Source organism: Papaver somniferum, chromosome 7, assembly GCF_003573695.1.
Source record: "Papaver somniferum cultivar HN1 chromosome 7, ASM357369v1, whole genome shotgun sequence".
In the NCBI taxonomy this organism is placed as follows: domain Eukaryota; kingdom Viridiplantae; phylum Streptophyta; class Magnoliopsida; order Ranunculales; family Papaveraceae; genus Papaver; species Papaver somniferum.
In genome coordinates this window covers 162,611,041-162,629,874 of record NC_039364.1, presented here as the reverse complement: position 1 = coordinate 162,629,874, position 18,834 = coordinate 162,611,041, and the positions used below count along the sequence as shown (strand labels likewise).

The 18,834-nt window shown below is 41.0% G+C and overlaps 1 protein-coding gene across 1 annotated transcript; it reads right to left on the bottom strand.

Annotated features, from left to right (window-relative positions):
• Positions 1-2,792: 2,792 nt before the first annotated feature.
• On the bottom strand, positions 2,793-4,359 carry LOC113295472. The gene is made up of 4 exons (XM_026543806.1): positions 3,967-4,359; positions 3,532-3,898; positions 3,252-3,346; positions 2,793-3,161 (listed from the first exon to the last, which is right to left on the bottom strand). The coding sequence occupies exons 1-4, from the start codon at positions 4,357-4,359 to the stop codon at positions 2,793-2,795; spliced, it is 1,224 nt and encodes a 407-aa protein (XP_026399591.1).
• Positions 4,360-18,834: the final 14,475 nt, after the last annotated feature.

Genomic DNA, 18,834 nt, shown 5'->3' with positions numbered 1-18,834 from the left:
CCTAGAGCAGAACCTCTAGCACCAGTTCCTGCATCAGAAATCAACCAAGAAGAAATTGTCGCAGCAGAACCTCTGGCAGTTATTGGATCGCTTGAGAATAGAGTGAAGAACGTATATAAAAGGGCTAGAAATAACAAGTTTGTATCAGATGATGATGAGCGTGCAGAGAAGAAGCAGAAGGACGATAAGTTGAGGAAGTTAACAAGGAACAACAAGCTGTGGAAAAATTACTTGATGAGCGGAATAAGACAAGCTGAAGAGAATTTAATAAAGGAGTACTTTGTAACTGGAAAAGTAAGGTACGTATCCGCATTCTTTTGTTGTTGTTTTTTTCATTCTACTTTTCTTATTTCTGTAAAAGTACTGCTAAGTTTATACTAAATTATATGAACTTGTTTAAATGCAGCGACTGCGTTTGGAAGTCCAATGGAGGTGTATGTATCAGTGGAGAACACATCCAGCAACTTGTTTTCAATCAGCCGTTGGTGAACACTATTTTGGAGTTTAAAATCGAAAAATGGAGACAATTGTTTCAATATGGCGGTGATACCAAAGGATACTCCAAGTCAATCTTTCTCAGCGCGCTTGCATGGGTAAACATTTTGAATACTACATTTTAAAATGAATGAACTTAGGTCTGCAATTTGTTTTCATATAACCTTTAAGTTAGTGTAGGATGTACCTGGCTTGCATCTGTTGCTTGAAATATAATTCTCTCACTAGTGTAGGATAAAACTGAGTTTCATCTAGCTATTATATATAGGATGTAACTGGGTTTCATATGATACCTGCAGAAACTGGTTTTCATCTAGCATTAATGACAGGATGTAATTGAGTTTCATCCATTTAAAAAATATGGATTAACTGGTTTTGATTCAAATTTGTATTCAGGCTGATGTCATTGCGGGAGATGAGTTGGACGCTGCAAAAATGATAAATGCTGAACTGCAAAAGATTGATGTCGAAACGCAACACTTGTTCATCCCAATGCTGAATAAGAAAGAACATTTCACATTGCTTCACCTTGACATCCATGGAAGAACTTGGACACACTAAAATTCTCGCCTAGGTTCTTCAAACTATTTAAAAGAAGCTCAAATGATGGCAGAAAGAATAAATCATCTCTTTCAAGTTCAAATTCAAATTACTAGTATGGATGACGTTGATGTCGTCGTTCAATCAGATTGTCCACAACAGTGCGAAAGGTAGGTCGTTAACTCTTTGAATTGAGATTATAACATACAAACTGAAACGAAGTTTGAACCGACATTACATTTTTTTTCAGATCGTTAAACTGACATTACATATTTATTTGTGTTGCAGTGATGATTCGATGATGTATGTTATCTACTACATGGAATGGGAATGACAGACGGTTACTCCTTTGAAGGCAAAGATACTATTGGAGAGGAGATGGTCACAAGACGAATCAATCTGGCATATGAAATCCTAACTGATGAGAATAGCTGCTGGAAAGTTTGATGTGTTTAGGTTGTTTAGAAATTTTTTATTAATGTAGTTCATTTGGTAGTACTTTTTTTTGTTGAACTATGTCTTCGCATACAGTTGTGATCCGTGGATTCGTCTTAATTAAAATATGAACTCTTTTACAGAAAAATGCCTATACTTCAATTTCATGATGGTTGTGTTTGAATATGTTAGCCAGAAATGATTAAATTTGCAGGTTGAAAATGTAACCAGGCTTGGATGAAACTGGTTACATCCTAGCCTGTATAAAACTTCAATTTTTTTGCCAGATTGTAACCAGTCTTGGATGAAACTGGTTACATCAAATCCTGTATAAAAATTGTTTTCAGAGTGTGCAGGTTGACAAAAAATAGTTTTTTCTGTCCATATGTGATGGATGAAATCCAGTTTCATCCTGGCCAAAAATCTCATTTTTTCCAGAATAAGCAGGATGAAACTGGTTACATCCTGTACAATTAAATTTGAATCTTCGCAAACATTCAAATTTTACAGTGAAAAACTGAAGGGAATGTACAATTAAACAATCAACATAAGACTAAAAGATATATACTATAAAAATGAAGAGAAATACTTGAAAAAATAATTCCATAAGATATATTTTTATGAACAAAAGAAACAATCCAAGGTAAATACTAGTTGCGAAAATATAATTCAAGGTAAATGAATCTTAAATGTGCAACGAGAGGCTGCAGAGAAGAATAAACTAATAAAGATATCATGGTAAAAAGCTAATAAAAGATATCATGGTAAAAAGCTGCACAGAAGAAATGAAGGCTGGAGATGTTCTTAAGCAGGTACTTAACGTTGCTTTTTCGCAGGAGGATGAGGACACGTCGTCTTGTTATGATGTGCCTGAGTATGGCAGTTACCGCACGTAATTGGTCTCTTGAAACTTGCACTACCTGTGTTAGGAATCCGCTTCTTCTTCGGCCTACCATGTTTTTTTCCTACGACAGTTGGTGGGTTCACGAGATCTTCAGTAGCAACATCGATAGGCTTGTCGTAATCAGGAATGGGCTTGATAGGACGATCATACGAAGCACGGAATCTAGCAATGCTGAAATACAGATTAATGTACTCGTAAACATCGATGTTATTTGAATGCATACACGCAATAGCACGATCACAAGGGAACTGCTCAGTAAACCAAACCCTACAGCTGCACTGAAACTTCGCAATATTAACAGCATGCGTGTGCTTTCCATAAAAAACTTCCCACTCCATGTCACCAGACTTGGTTATTCTCCACTGGAACCAGCACGAATGGAAGCCAACACTTTTTTCTCTAGCCTGGGACAAATGAATCATTTATACGTCGCCCCCTTCCTCTTCCTTGTACTCATATGTTCCATAATTTTAAGTCTGATCCAGTTAACAAGTGTTGCAATAGGCATACCTTTTGCTTCCTTGATCCAAGAGTTAAAGGACTCTGCAATGTTTGAACACATGTCGCCGTAACGATAGACCAGACAATGTGCATTGGACCAACATTCCACTGGAATCTCACTCAAAAATTTGTGAAGACCATCACATCCCATATCCTTCAACTTTTGCATACCCTGATCAAAGCCTTCATGAGTCGATGAATAAAAACATTCTTTGAACAAACCCATCGCAGCACAATGCTCTCCCTTTTTCTTGTTGGTCTTACTGCGGACATTATTCTTCAAATGCTAGTAACACCAAGCATGATAGAAAGTTGGGAAAACATCACGAATCCCTTGGATCAAACCCTCATGGCGATCCGAAATAAAAGTTAGTACACGAGGACCCAAGATAGATTCTAGTTTCTTCAAGAACCAATGCCAATTCTCAACAGTTTCAGCTGATACGATACCATATGCCAGAGGAAATATTCCTACAGAAACAAAACAAACACAAAAAGAAAAAATCATATCAAACTGACTGAAACTGTTATTGTACAGAATGAAACTAGTTTCATTCTCTAGTCTGACTTCACCAGTTAAGGATGAAACCGGTTTCATCCAGTGATAATCTGACATAAAAAAAAATTTATGACATCAAAAATAAAAGAAGACGTACCATTATTCCCATTCTTCCCGGTAGCCGCCATAAGACAACCCCTAAATTTTCCAGTTAGGAAAGTTGCATCCAAGAACAGTACCGGGCGACAATATTCGGAACCAGAGATGCAAGCATCGAAGGCTAAGAACAAACTCTTAAACTCGCCACCTTCAACAACTAAATCAGCCCTACTACCTGGATCGTGTTTCTTCACGGCTTCACACCACCATCTCAAGTCAGTGTATGATTTAATGTCCTCGCCATACAATTCCTTGAAACATAATTCTTTCCCGGCATGCGCCTGATCGTAGCTCACTTCCAACCCATAATCACTTTTGAGTTCTCTAACAATATCCCTGGCTTTCTTGTTGGGATTCTGTTCAATCTGCTAAAATATTAAACTCTTGATAAGTTCGCGCGTAACCGGATCAGCCTTTGTTCCATCACTATAACCAGCACAGCATTTATGTTCCCCGTTATAGGCCTTGAGGAATAAGTGACCTTCACATTGGAAGTCTTGGGAGCTACATGGAACATCCAGTCGCATTCCAATTTCTCCTTGTAATAACATTCCACCGTATATCGTTCTGGATTTCTCTTGACGACTCTCACCCTGCGACCAAAAAAATGGTTATATTTCTCAACAAAAAGACGAGCTTCATCTCGTCCTCCATAAAAATCTTGACCAACACCTTTTATAATAAACTCCCATTCAGCTGCCTTGCAAGATCTTTTAATTGCCAACTTTCCATTGTATGTACGTTCTTGAGACATGGGGATATCTTGAGAAGAAACAATCTCTTGAGAGGAAGGAATAGGTGACTGAGCTAAAAGCAACTCCGTCATTGTAGATGTAGGAGTAACTTTACTGCTGCTCGGAATATGACAAGGATTAACCAACTGAGCTCTGCTAGGGTCTGGTGCTAAACGAAACTCGCTCATTCTACTGCTGCTCGGAAGATGACAAGGATTAACCAACTGAGCTCTGCTACGGTCTGGTGCTAAACGAAACTCTCTCATTCTACTGCTGCTTGGAATATGACAAGGATTAACCAACTGAGCTCTACTAGGGTCTGGTGCTAAATTAAACTCGCTCATTCTACTGCTGCTCGGAAGATGACAAGGATTAACCAACTGATCTCTGCTAGGGTCTGGTGCTAAACGAAACTCCCTCGTAGTAGGTTCACGAACAAAATCAGGAGCACGAAGAGGAACGCGTTCAAATAAACGAAGCTCCAAGAAAGACAAGTGGTTAACAATACACAATGAAAAGAAAGAACAGAGCTTCACATCACTGTCAACAACATTGCTTCTCCCCTCATAGTCAAATACAAACTGAATTGAGTCCGGTAAAATGATATTCCAATAAGAACAGACATGCGCCTTCAACTCATCAACTGTTGACTTCGTAGTAACTTGGTATGGACACGCATCGGTACCCCGGATAACCACACAGAGAAAATGACGATCCATATTCAAAAGGAATATATAAAGACAAATCTTTTGAATCTGGATGTATTCAATTGATAATATGTAAACAAATTAGCAGCAGTACATACTAATTCAGTTCACATCACAATTGAAAATCACATCTGTGTATTTTGCATTGAAAATCAGATTACTAAACCCTAGAAAACATGATTCGACACAAACCCAAATAATGGACAAATTGAAAAATTTACCAGTCACATAATAAACTAAACCCTGGATATTCAAAATCAACAACTAAAATCAAAAATTAACAAAAATTAATCATCAACAACTAAAAATTGCTTTAAAATTGATAGAGAAACTTCAATTGGACAAATTGAAACTTACCGATTCGACGCTATTATAGAAACTTCAATTGCTTCAAAACTAACTCAGAAACTTTGATTAGATGAAACTCCAATTGATGAAACTTCGATTAGATGAAACTTGGATTCTAGAAACGTATTAAACAATCGCTAATCATCATGATTGATAAACAAGATCTGAAGAAAAAAAACGAGCTCTAAATTGCCGATTTCTGCAGAGCTCTGTGGGAAGGGAAGAGGAGGTTCTGTAGAGCTCTGCGGGAAGGGAAGAGGAGGTTCTACAGAGCTCTTGTTTGGTGATGAAGAAGAAAACACAGATGAAGATGATGTTTCCAAGTTGAAGAATGAACTAGCTGAGAAGGACAAGATTATCCGTCACTTGAATTGCCGATTTCTGCAGAGCTCTATGGGAAGGGAAGAGGAGGTTCTGCAGAGCTCTGCGGGAAGGGAAGAGAAATAAATTCTCTTTGAAAAGAAGGGTTTAAAAGGTTAGGGGGTATTTTAGTTAAGAGACATTTTTTTTTTAATTTTCCTGGGACAAATATCCAAATTGGCTATATAAACAGAATATTTCTGATTTTTGGTTATATAAACAGTATCAAAAGCTAAGAATCTATATGACCCAGGAATTTTGTGTTTTGGTCTTTTTGACCAATTTTGTGTTAATACTACCCTTCCGTAGGGTTTAAAAATAAAAGAATGTCCAAGTCCAAAGTCCAAAAGAAAAGGAAAGTCTAAAAAAATATAAAAAAAACAAAATAAAATGTCTCTCTCTCTCTTTTTTCTCTCTCTTTTTTTAATAAAAACAAAAAAAATTCTTCTTTCGCTCCTTTCGCTTTGTCTTTTACTCCAAGTCTTTAAGTATTCACCAAAGATTTGGAAAAATTTTCTTTCGCTCCCAATTCCAAAATCTATAATGAAAAGACAAAAACCCAAAAATGTAAAGAAGAACAAATAAAATAAAAACAAATAAAAACCTAAAAAAATCTAAAAACTCTAGCCTAAAGACATGCCCGCGTCGGCGGCGCCAAAAATTGATTTGTTTTTCAATTGAGTTGTAGTAATAAGGTTCGTTAAGGCTTGTGAAAGCAATGGATTTTTAGACTTATAAAACTTAAAAGTAAAGAAAACTTATTACAAAATTGACTTCAAGATATTAGAAAACAACCAAGACACTGATTTCACTATTACACATGAATAAATTATGGTAAACAATCCAAAACTCTAATTATCTTTTAAGACTCTTATTTCTTAATTCACAAATAATCTGGAAAATTCTCAAAAATTAATTGTATCCCTAAGCATAGATTATCTAAACAAAGCATAACCTATCTAATTGAATCACAACTAATGAAGAAAATTTTTGCAAACAATTAAAAACTCTGCAAAAGCAGTGATTGAGTGAATTATAAATTATAAATTAGAGGAAATAAATGATTACCAATTATTCATGCGTAAATAGCTTCCTCATTGCCTTGGTTGTGGGAGAAATTAGCCTCTCATCATGTTGGAAACACGCTCAAAAGTTGATTTCATTTATGCTCAAAGATGGGTTTACAAATGATAAAAGTGTGAAAATAATTAAAGTTACAGAGAACGATATATGTTGATTGTCGTTGTCACTGTAACAAATAAGACTGTCCTGCGATAGTCGCTGAAACTGTAGCTTTTAAGACTGTTCTGCAACAGTCGCAATCACTGTAGCATAAACGACACAAGGGTGTGCGTTTTATGTTCTTCGTGTTCTTCAACAGCAGCAGAAAAATGGCAGCTCTGTAACTTGATTTTTTTCGACTTTCTGGTGCTCTAAAACTCTTCCTAACTATCCTTCCCCCTTACTGATATCCCATCACCTATTTATAACCCAGAAACAACAAAATCTCACGTAATAACTTCACATGATCCTCCATTACTCGGCAGTGAAGCAAAATATTCTCGGGAATATTTTCTTCCCTGATTTGCTTTCTCATGCGCCTGTTGTACACGGAATTTCTCCAGCACGTTTCTACCTAATACCAGTAGCAGTTATACATGCAATATCCTCACGAAATCTCCTCAACATGGCACAAAAATCCCGAGTATCTTTCCCATACGTGGCTTCCACTGTTTTCTTCTTGCGAGTTATCCAGCCAAATTCGATCGAAACAAACACCCATACCAGCTTTGATATGACATATCACGTCTACCCACTAAGTTTCAGGGATTAAATCTCACTAAATCATGTCCGAAATTCGATCGAAAATTCTTCCAGCAACTGTGACTATTTTCCCGCGAATTTCAATTTTCAAAAGATGAAGAAGAAGTGCCTTGAATCCATTTTTCGGGTGCCTTTAACATCGGGTGCTCTGGGGGTGCCCTTATCCAAAATGAGGGTGCCTTTAGTACTTTTCTCCGGAGGTCCAAAAAGCACTTTTTGAGCAACTTTTTCCACACAAGTGTATTTCTCCAAAAACACCTACAAACACACAAAGCATCAAAATTAGTACAAAAATCGAGCACTAACAATAGAAACATTGAGTACAATTTAGACACAAAAATGTGTCTATCAACATTGCTTCAATCTCTTCAAGAAGGTGATAGTATCTTCGCCTAGTTCGCCTAAAGTAGTGAATGCAAGAATGCCCAAACTGTACCCATGAATCTCGCATGTGGCAAGATACTTGTTACGCTTGCGAAGGACTGCTTTAGCAATTGCCTGGCCAGGTGTGAAGTAACGGATATCACACGTGAAAGACGAGACACCTGTAATATCTAGGAAAGTATCCTTACCATTCTCCTAATTATACACTAGCAAGTCAGCATGCAAGAATTTAGTATTATCGTTGGAGTAGAGACCCAAAGAAGCTTCCTTCCTAGCCGCAACTCCTGCCCGGAAACATATATCAATGTAGACATCACGTACAAGATCGTGACGAAATTTATTCCCCACTTTGCTAGCGCAGTGTAATGCATGGTCTCCATATATGTCCATCTCCCTCTTACAACTAATACACTGACTACCTTCAGCAAAAAGGGGGATTCCAAGGCGGTAGCTAAGCACACACCTAAACTGTCGAGGGCCGAGAGTTTGGTTTAAGCCACTAATGGGTAGTGCGAGCAAGTAGTCTTGAGCGTGTTTCATCTGGTTTCTCTGCCAAAGCACACTGTCTCGTGAAGACATGGAAAAGGTGGTGGGCAATTGTTTCTTCACTGCGTCGAAATATGTTGTGGCCAAGGAATGCATTGTATGCATGGGGGGGGGGGGGGGGGGGGGGGGGGCAGCAACATCAAATCTAAGTGGAGAAGAATCAAGTCCACATACCTGAATGTAAGTCTGCAAAGCTAGATGGGACACGGGACTGGGTTCTTCTGGCATGATGGAGTTTAGAATAATACGCTGCACGGCCTGAGTTTGGAATTGTGAAGCTAGATAACAATACTTAGAGGTGTCCTCCATAGTGTAAACTCCAAGCCCACCATCTCTAAGAGGAAGAGTTTCCAGCCGAAACAGTAAGGGACCAAACCCAGCACCATCTGAAGTAACTAGCAGCCTCATGTATTGGTACAGGTGTGTGTCGAAGCGAGATATAGCTTGCTTTAATGCTGCAGGACATGTTTTGCGCATAGTAAAATATAATTTATTATTATTATTATTATTATTATTATTATTATTATTATTGTTTCCTTCATCTCATGGAAACTCCTTCACTTTAAGGAAACTCCTTTGTTTCAACAAACTCCTTGATTTCACGGTATTTCCTTCAAATCATGAAAATAATATAAAATTAGGAAAAGTACCATGGGACCGGGCTTATTGGCCGTCCGGCCATGCTTATCTATAGTCGGTCCCACACTTTGTGATTCCGTATTTTATTATTATTATTATTTCCTTCATCTTATGAAGTTCCTCAGTTTGAGCAAAAACCTTGATTTCTTCATATTTTCTCAAATGACTGCTCAAACACGCATCAGAAAATATCAAAATTCTCATGACTGAGGCGTGGATACTATGGTGACATGAGCATATTACCTTGACCGACTAAGGTTGGCTCTTTGGCTTGCAAGAGGCCGGTCCCACACATTTTCATCATTTGACCTAATTTGTTCACATTAGGTTTAAACTCTTTCCAAAAACTTGGAATTTCATCAAACGATCGTCAGTCGATCCCATGACCAACCAGGGACGGTTCCTTGACCCCTTGGTCGGTCCCTATTTTCTTCATTATTAGGTTTTGTTACCTAAATTTCAGGCAAGCATTATTTTAATGAATGAATAAACCAGCATTTAATCATCCTTTCACCAACTGGTTTTCAAGAGACTTTGGTATTTTCTCACTCGAGCATTTGGGCGCTACATGGTCGACCCATCACCCCATGTAGTCGGTCCCTCCTTCACTCCATGGTTGATTTTCAATAAATCATCAATTGATAGCAATTGATCAAAATTAAGGCTTCGAATCCAAGGTTCATAGTTCCAGATTCAACCACTAATAATTTTATGTTGATCCCGTAATCAACACTTTAATTATCATACAGTTCAGTTGCCAGTATTTTAAATTAATATTTTTATTTGGTTCTGCTACCAATAATTCATCAGATGAGCAATATTGGTTCAACTATCAATATTCAACAATTCATCATATGAAAAATATTTGTTCACCTTAACTATTAACATTTATTCGACAATTGTACCTCTGTCTCAACATACACGTTCAATTCATGAGTCCTAGAACATTTGAAAATCATGTTCAACTCAGCAATACAAAGACTCATCGTCTCATCAAGTCAACAACTGAGTAATTAAAATCACGAGACATCAATCGTGTCATATGGGGGGATATCAACTAGATTTTTGGTCTGGAGGTATATGACACGTGTGTTCATACACAGGATGAGAATGTGAGAAAGTTGTGCAAGCGGTTAAAGGAGTTAGCAAAGTAGTGGGTAAAAATCAACCAAGTCTCCGTACAATGAGCAACTGGTTTTAACACGATTTCCACTTCCCCACTCTTTGACTCCAGCAACTTTCACACTTCATGGGAGCAAGGTGTCTACAATTCTTGCAATTTAAATAAGTCTCTGAATCATGATTGAAACAACAGACAATCTTTCGTAAAACAGGCAACAAGAGAACAAAAACTCAGTGTCTGAACAATTATTCTCAATAGAGCAAATTCAATCAATTAGAACTTATCTTATTTCTTCACGCAGAATACACAACGCACCTACAATTCCGATCACCATCGATCTCACACATTTCTCAGCTTCCTTCCTACAGATCGACCCATCCTCTCTTGTGAAGGAACGACCTTCGTCTTGGTTTAGGCCGGAGTCCTACAAATGGATCTCTCGAATTCAAAGCACTACCTTTTTGCAGTGCATCTGTGTGAGGTTAGATAGTTCGCTTGGTTCAAGGAGTTTCCTCCGTACGTTCGTCTCCTCAATTCCTTAAAAACCAGCAACTCGTTTTGCCCCATCTACAGACTGGAGACCACAGTGGGAGATCATTCTCTCGGTTGGAATCTCAATTCTCACAAAGATGGTCGGTCTTAGGTCTAGTTCAGTTACCAATCCGGGTTCAACACCCAACTCTAACATTACAAGTTCTAGTGGTACTGCCATTGCAATTACTACTACTCTCAACGTTACATGCTCTAGCGGTACCGCTAACACCACTCCTCCGTCCAACAATGTCACGCCACATGTTACTACTACTCCTTCGAGTGCTGGTGCTCCAGTGATCACTCCTATCAAAGCTGCAAGCAATGCTACTGGCACTATCAACAATCCACCTCCTGGTGGATCTCATGAAGAAACCATAGGAAATCAGCCTACCATAGTTGTTCTCATGAAGGTTTAGACTGACATGGCTGAAACACAGAAAGAGTTGTTTGCCTATCTCAAAACTCTCACGGACAAGCTTGTGTCTGAACGAACTCAGCCTCAGCGCGAGAAAGGAAAAAACTAAAGAAACATCTTTAACTGTTGATCCTGAAATCTCTCCAATCCATGTTTTAGATGATGAAGAAGTCCGCAAAGCTACAGATGACTCGCCAGTAAAGGAACCTGCAAGTTTCATCACTCGTGATGACTTGGAGCGCTTTTTGGAGGATTGAGGAAAAGACAAGACATCATATGTCCATCGTCACCAACCTCCATACCCCGCTGCTACGCGAAGGATTCCTTCCAAAAGGTTATACCTCTCCAACATTCACTCTTTATTATGGAACAAGCAATGCTCGAGAAAATGTTTCTCGTTTTCTAGAATCATTGGGCGAACACGAGCACAACCATGTCGTCCATCTGAAGAAATTTTCAAAGTCTCTGACAGGTAGAGCATACACCTGGTACAACAGCATCGCATCAGGAAGTATCACCAGTTGGGGAGAGATGATTAATGCTTTCCACATAAAATACTTCTTCGTGTCAGAGAAAGTCACTTTCTCTGATCTAGGAAGCATGTTTCAAAGGAGCAATGAACATCCCAATGATTATGTGAAAAGGTTCAGAGTTCAAGCCTTGGACTGTCACGACCCAAACATCACAGAGCAACAACTTGTAGACTTGTGCAGATCCCGGTCTATAGATATTTACTGGAAAATCTCCGGTTCCAGACTTTTTCAAAACTTCATGAAACAACTAAGCGATCAGCAACTACCGCGTCTGCTTTACTAGAAAGAGCAAAGTCTACAAATATTGAGGAACCTTGTGGAACTCGTGACATCCGACATTCAGTCAATGAACAATACAATCTCCAATCTTCCACAAATGTTGTTGTAGAAGGAAGCAAAAGGAAAGTCGAGGCACCACAGCACAAACACGCTCCTCCAATCTCTCAGGTTCCTCTGAAAGCTCAAAGAAAGGATAACCAATCCTGAAATGCACAAACCTAGACCTAACATCAACAAACGGGGAAATGATCAGACAGACTCAAACCTCCCTCTTCACATTGAAGAAGTGATCGAGTTACTGGAAGTCTGGATTCAAGATGGTACAATCAATTGCAGTTCATCAGGAGGTAGCCAACTGAAGAAGAAATGGAGAATCCCAAGAGATCTTCAACTGGGGACTGAAGGAGTACACATGACCCTCTCCCAATCAATACCTTCACTCTCTGAACAACCTGTCAAAGAAGCAGTTCAATCCTTGGTCAAACATATATGTGAATTGCTCCATCTGTCGAAGGCACAAAGGAAAGACATGCTCACAATACTGAATCACATCGTGTCAGGGAGACGACTTTCCATTTCCGAAAATAATTCTTGAGCCTCCATCCACATACAAAGAGATGTACGACTGGGGACTGCTTATAGTCAATTTCAAAGGAACGAATTTGGGAGAACGTTGATCGATACTGGCACAGCTATCAACATTGTTCCACTGAAAACCCTCAGAGCCGCAGGAATCACTAGACAAGAAGTTATTCATGCTCCCACCTAAACCAGAGATCATGAAGGAACGCTCAGAGATGCTTACAGCTACATCACTTTCAAAGTGAAAATAGATTCAACTTGGACATAAACCAAGTTTCACATAATCATGAAGATTTATGACATGATCTTCAGATGAGCGTGGATCCACGCTAAAAAGATGGCTACTGAAAAAGCGCCTTTGGTTGCACATCTCTCCAACGAAGAAAATTCTGACCGACGGACATTCCATCAACAGAGCACTTGGAGGAATTTCGAACTCTGACGAGGCTGAAGCAAGAAACCGCAAAAGATGCATATACATTCATCAAAAGGTTCCACACTCAGGCAAGTCTCGTTCCTCCCATGTCTATGTTATTCTAGCATGGGGACTCGATTCTGCTAGCAACTATGCAAGACGTTATGAATGAATAGGTTCACCACCTCTTTGAATCGAGCATCTCACTGAGACATTCAAAAATGAGATGATATCCAAGCATGGCAAAAAACACTTTCGGCGTTTCTCTATATCCTTGTAAGATTGTTTGTGTGTGCCACAAAATCAGAAAGCTTTGATGTATGCACGAGTGTGGAATCCCACCGCAAAAGGAATGCTGAATCAACAGGAGATACTCGGAGCCGAGATGATCAAGCCTAAGTCATTCGATTCTTATGAGATGTAACACTTTAACGCTCAAGCACCCTTCAAATTGTACTCCCAATCAAAGAGTACACCTTGCACCTCTAGCTTCAGCACAAATTTCTCGACGATGAAACGCTGATTCAATGCCAAAACAGTCAAAGTGTGAACACCTATAGGACGAACTTGGGGACTTGATCTTGTTGAAAAGATCAATTCAAATCATTCAATAAATGTGTTCCATATAAAAAGTCATTGCAACCTGATGTGATGCCATGAAACGTCGTCAACGGATCTCTACATCGCAAACCTTACACGACTAAGGAACTTCTTCTCCCGATCACATCCACAGTGGAGAATGCCGGTGCTATCTGCCGCAACAACATCAATTCCATGAAAAATCCACTTCACAGAAAAGTCATACTGTTTAAGAGAATTTGGGTTGAACTCTCAGTACACCTTCATCCTAGGAATGCTCAACTCACCAATTAGTTCGTGAATTTAAAGGCTCACCGGATGGAGGATAATCATGGTTCTAACTTTTCGGTCTCTTGAGCAACTTCAACCATGGTCTCAGCATCAACAAGGATCTCTGGAGCATAATCATTCTGATCTCAGCATTTACAATGGTCTTACGAGCAACATTCCGCTCCATCAATTGTCCGTTCTTTACAACCTAAGTCTGGAAGTGTTACTCGATGGATCATACTTCTACAATCACTAATGACTCATATCAAGACGTGTAGACATGAAAACATGTTAACATCAAAGTCTTCCCAAATCTTGCACGACGGACGGGCACAAGCCAAAGTCTTATACAAGATGTTTTCATCACCTCTACAAATGAGATACAACACATTTCATGTCATGGGTTTACAAAAAACTTACCAATGAGTGAGGAATGGGACAATACTTTCTTGACAAAAAATATTCTTCTATGTCTCTACTACAACATACCAAAAGGGTGCATCAATCAGACATACGAGCAGAATGATATGGCTTCCACACTCAGGTTTATGAAATCTGAATATTTGCACGGAATTACAAGTTATGAATGTGCACGCGTCGTTGAATGCTTTAGACATCTCCAAACTGAAGGATTCTTTTTGCATATGATTCCTCAGTCTCTTGGCTTCGAAATTTTGGTTCAATCATCAAATTCCGACATCGTATGAAGTTTCAGCAACTTCCAGAGAGGATGACATGCAAGCAGAAATTTCTATACGGGATTGATAACACTCATAGTCGAGCGACGTCCCCATAGGTATTTCCACAAAGTCTTTAAACCTCGATATATCCACCTTTATATAAATAAGAAAGCATAAAGAGAAGGAAAGAAGAGAAGATCCCACCAATACTGGGGACTGACAGTCTGTCACTGTAATACTGCACGTTCCTCCATGATGGATCCATAAGTTTCGAAGACGCAAGCAAATGGATATTTTTGCAGCAAACTCGTCTATTGAAATTTCACATTGTCTTGCGCAAAGCGGCATCTTGGAGCAATTGATGAAGAATATAAAGGCATGTCATTCTCTCCATGCAGACGTCCATTACAACATATCCAAAATTCACAGTAATTGGATGCACCAGCTAAAATATTCTGAAGAAGAATCGTGATCTTCCACGCATATGGACGTTCGTCCACTTCATTCAATCAGATTCAAAGATACAAGAAAGGTTTCTGATATCCATGTGTTTGAGGGTGAAAACGGTTTCTGCCGATTTTGGTAATTTCGGGTGTGTGGGTGAGAAACGAATTTAAACCCTAAACAATGCACTGCAAGGGAGTACTTTAGATTCGAGAGATCAATCTTTACAAATCCGGCCTAAACCAAGAAATGGCCGTTCCAGACTTGCTTTGGTCACAAAGTGAAGGAGAAGGGTTGGTTTTTCCGAGGGAAGTGAAGAAAGTGTTGAGACCAGAATAGTTAATTCTGGAAGAGTAGTTGTTTTCTACGACTTGTATCAGAAAGTGGGAAGCTAACAGATGGAAATCTAGCAAATGTTTTCTGAGTGTTGTATGCTCCTGACCTGAACTTGTTGTTCGATGGAAATAGGTAATGCCTATTTATACAAGTCGAAGTGAAACGTACTCTGGTCTCATTAAGAAATGGAAAACGGGTGAGTAAATGGGAGGAGGTGGTAACCGGTAACGCCTGGAATTGATGTTCCATAAAATAAATTGTTTCACCATTACTCCCTGTATTTACTAACCGCCTCATCCTTATGATACTTTCTTATAACGTGCGTAATGTACGATGCACGTTGTAAAAAGACAAACCAATACACAATGAGCATCCCCCAGTTTGTGACATGCGTTGATGTCTCGAGTGTTTTCATGGAAAACATGTAGCATGTTGTTGTCGTCTGGAAAGTCGAGCTTGGGAGACTTGCCGGCTCGGTGACCTTCGACGGTCGAGATTTTGCATCTTAAGAGGAAAGGTAGCCGTTGATTATTGCAACCCTTCGTTTGGTAGCCAGTGGCATGAAAGCATGCTCGGTATGGCTTTAATATGGCCTGGTTTAGGCGCGGCAAAAAGTTAGGGTTTTGGCTTTGTTTAGGCGCGACCAAACTAGGGCCAAAAGTTGCCATGCGTTAGCTGGTAACCTTGGACGGCTAAGATCTGCATCTTAGATGAAAAGGTGGTCGTTGATCGTTGCAAGCCTTCGTTTTGGCATCAGCATAAGGAAGGCCGGTATGGCGTGGCGCGGCAAGGTGGTTGGCATGTCACTGGAAAATGTGGCATGGCATGCCTTGGTACGGTTTGTTGTGGCCAAAACTAGGGTTTGGGGCCAAAGGTTACCGTACGTTTTTTGGCAACCTCGGACGGCTAGGATTTGCATCTAGGATTAAATGGTGGCTGTTGATCGTCGCACGCCTTCGTTTTGGTAGCCGCATAGAGAAGGCTGGCATGGTATGCTGCGGCAAGGTGGTTGGAATGCCATTGGCACATGTGGCATGGTATGCCTTGGCGTGGTTTGGCGTGCATGCGTTGTCTGGCGACCTTGGACGGCTAGGATTTGCATATAGGATTGAAGGGTGGTCGTTGATCGTCGCACACGTTCGTTTTGGTAGCCGCACATGGAAGGACGGCATGGTATGGCGCGGCAAGGTGGTCGGCATGCCATTGGCACATGTGGCATGGAATGCCTTGGCGCGGTTTGGCGTGGCCAAAACTAGGGTTTTGGGCCAAAGGTTACCATGTGTTGTCTGGCGACCTTGGACGCCTAGGATTTGCATCTAGGATTGAAGGGCGGAAGTTGATCGTCGCACGCCTTCATTTTGGTAGCCGCATAGGGAAGTCCGACATGGTAGGGCCAAGGTAAATGGCGTGGACGGCTTGGCATAGTGGGGCCAAGGGTTTGGACGGCTTGGCATGGTGGGGCCAAGGCAGAATGGTGCGAACGGCTAGGCATAGTGGGGCCAAGGAAGAATGGTGCGGACGGCTTGGCATAGTGGGGCCAAGGCAAAATGGTGCAGATGGCTTGGCATAGTGGGGCCAAGGGTTTGGACGGCTTGTCATGGTAGTGCCAAGGGTTTGGCATGCCATTGGCGCATGGTGCGGCCAGCATGGCTGGCATGCCTTGGCGCGGTAAACGTGGCTGACATGGTTTTCCATTGGCACAGTAGTGCGGCTGGCATGGTTGGCATGCCTTGGCGCGAAGATGTGGCTGGCATGGTTGGCATGCCTTGGCGCGGAGATGTAGCTGGCATGGTTTTCCATTGGCACAGTGGTGCGGCTGGCATGGTTGGCATGCCTTGGCGCGGAGATGTGGCTGGCATGGTTTTCCATTGGCACAGTGGTGCGGATGGCATGGTTGGCATGCCTTGGCGCGGAGATGTGGCTGGCATGGTTTGCCATTGGCACAGTGGTGCGGCTGGCATGGTTGGCATGCCTTGGCGCGAAGATGTGGCTGGCATGGTTTGCCATTGGCACAGTGGTGCGGATGGCATGGTTGGCATGCCTTTGCGCGGAGATGTGGATGGCACGGTGGTACGGTTGGCATGCCTTGGCGCGGTAGCATGAGAATTAGGGTTTGGCATGGATGATGTTAGTTAATATTAAGGGTTTTGTCGTGGAACATGACCCATGTAAAAAAGGTACCCTGGTAATTCTTACGTAGGCATACTGATTGATTCAATAAATGTGCTAATGGTCATAGTGACGTCATGTCGGATGTACAGGTTTACGATTTTGACCCTAAGATAAAAACCACCATCAAAATTAAGTCCCCTGCTTAGCTCGGAACATGAGCATTGTTGCGAGGTAAGCATAAGATGGTGACAGGCGAGGAAAAAATCGAAACGACAAGTCGTGAAAAGATGGTCAGGAAGGTCCGACTAACCTTTTTCGAGAAGTAAGGAGAGTCCATGATCCTCGTGTTTGGAGGCCTTGCGTAGATTCTATTTGTGGTGTAGACCGTGAAGTGGTGAGATGAAGATTGTCGGCTTAGTCTGGCCATACATCACCTTGGATGGGTTAGGGAACATCATGACGCTGGCTTGGCGAGTTGTTGGTGTTGGCGCGGCAAGTCATGGCGCGGCACGGTGGTACAAGGCATGACGCGGTTTGGTGAAGCAAAGCGTGCGCGGACGGCTTGGCGTGGTGGTGATTTGTCTTTGCGGGCCCGATCGCCTCTTTTCCTTACTTGACTCAAATAGGAAGTCATTTCCTCATTCAAATGCCAAAGTATCACGCCATCATGTATCGTTTGGCTTTCATTAGGGTTTTGATGAGAGGTTTCTTTTGAGGCTGATTTCCCGGGCCGTGATGCAATCACGTTACGTTTATTCAGTCTGTGTTTCTCTTTCTTCCTTTAGGGTTTCCACAGTATTTATGCCGGTGAAATTGCATCGTCTTCCCCGTTTTACAACAAATATTCCTCTTGTTGAATCCGTATCTCTTCATCATGTCGATCAGAAGTGAATCATCCTCGAGCCAGCTAGATTCTCTAGTCAAACGCGTGAGGCCTGACTCTTGCAACAATTCCCCCATCCGGGTCATTCGGGTCAAGAAGATCATACCGGTATGTTTTTACTGATCAACAGGTGTTTCATTGTTTGCCTATGAATGACAAAAGTTTTCTTCTGTGTAGAGATATCTTGTCGGAGCGTGCGTCACCATTATTGATGAGGATGATTTGGTTACCCCTTTTCCTTCAAGCTCGATCCCACCAACCGCTGCAGTTCTGGAGAACGCCGACTTAGGAATTTCTTGTCATGAGTATCCCAATGCAGGTTTGTCGTTTGGAACCCGCATGAGGTGTCTTTCCTCTAACTACCGGAACGTTGGTGGGTTTCTGGTGCGGAAAGAATTCGTGACTCTTTACACAAAGATATGGAGGACATATGGACACATCACCACCAGGAGTGTGGTGCAATATTGTTCGTCTGCTTTAGTTTCTATAGTGAATTGTCTCTTGCCGATGGTCGCCGAAATGGAGAGTATGTCTATCCGAGTTGTCGCGGAATCAACTATTCAGAAGTGGGAGA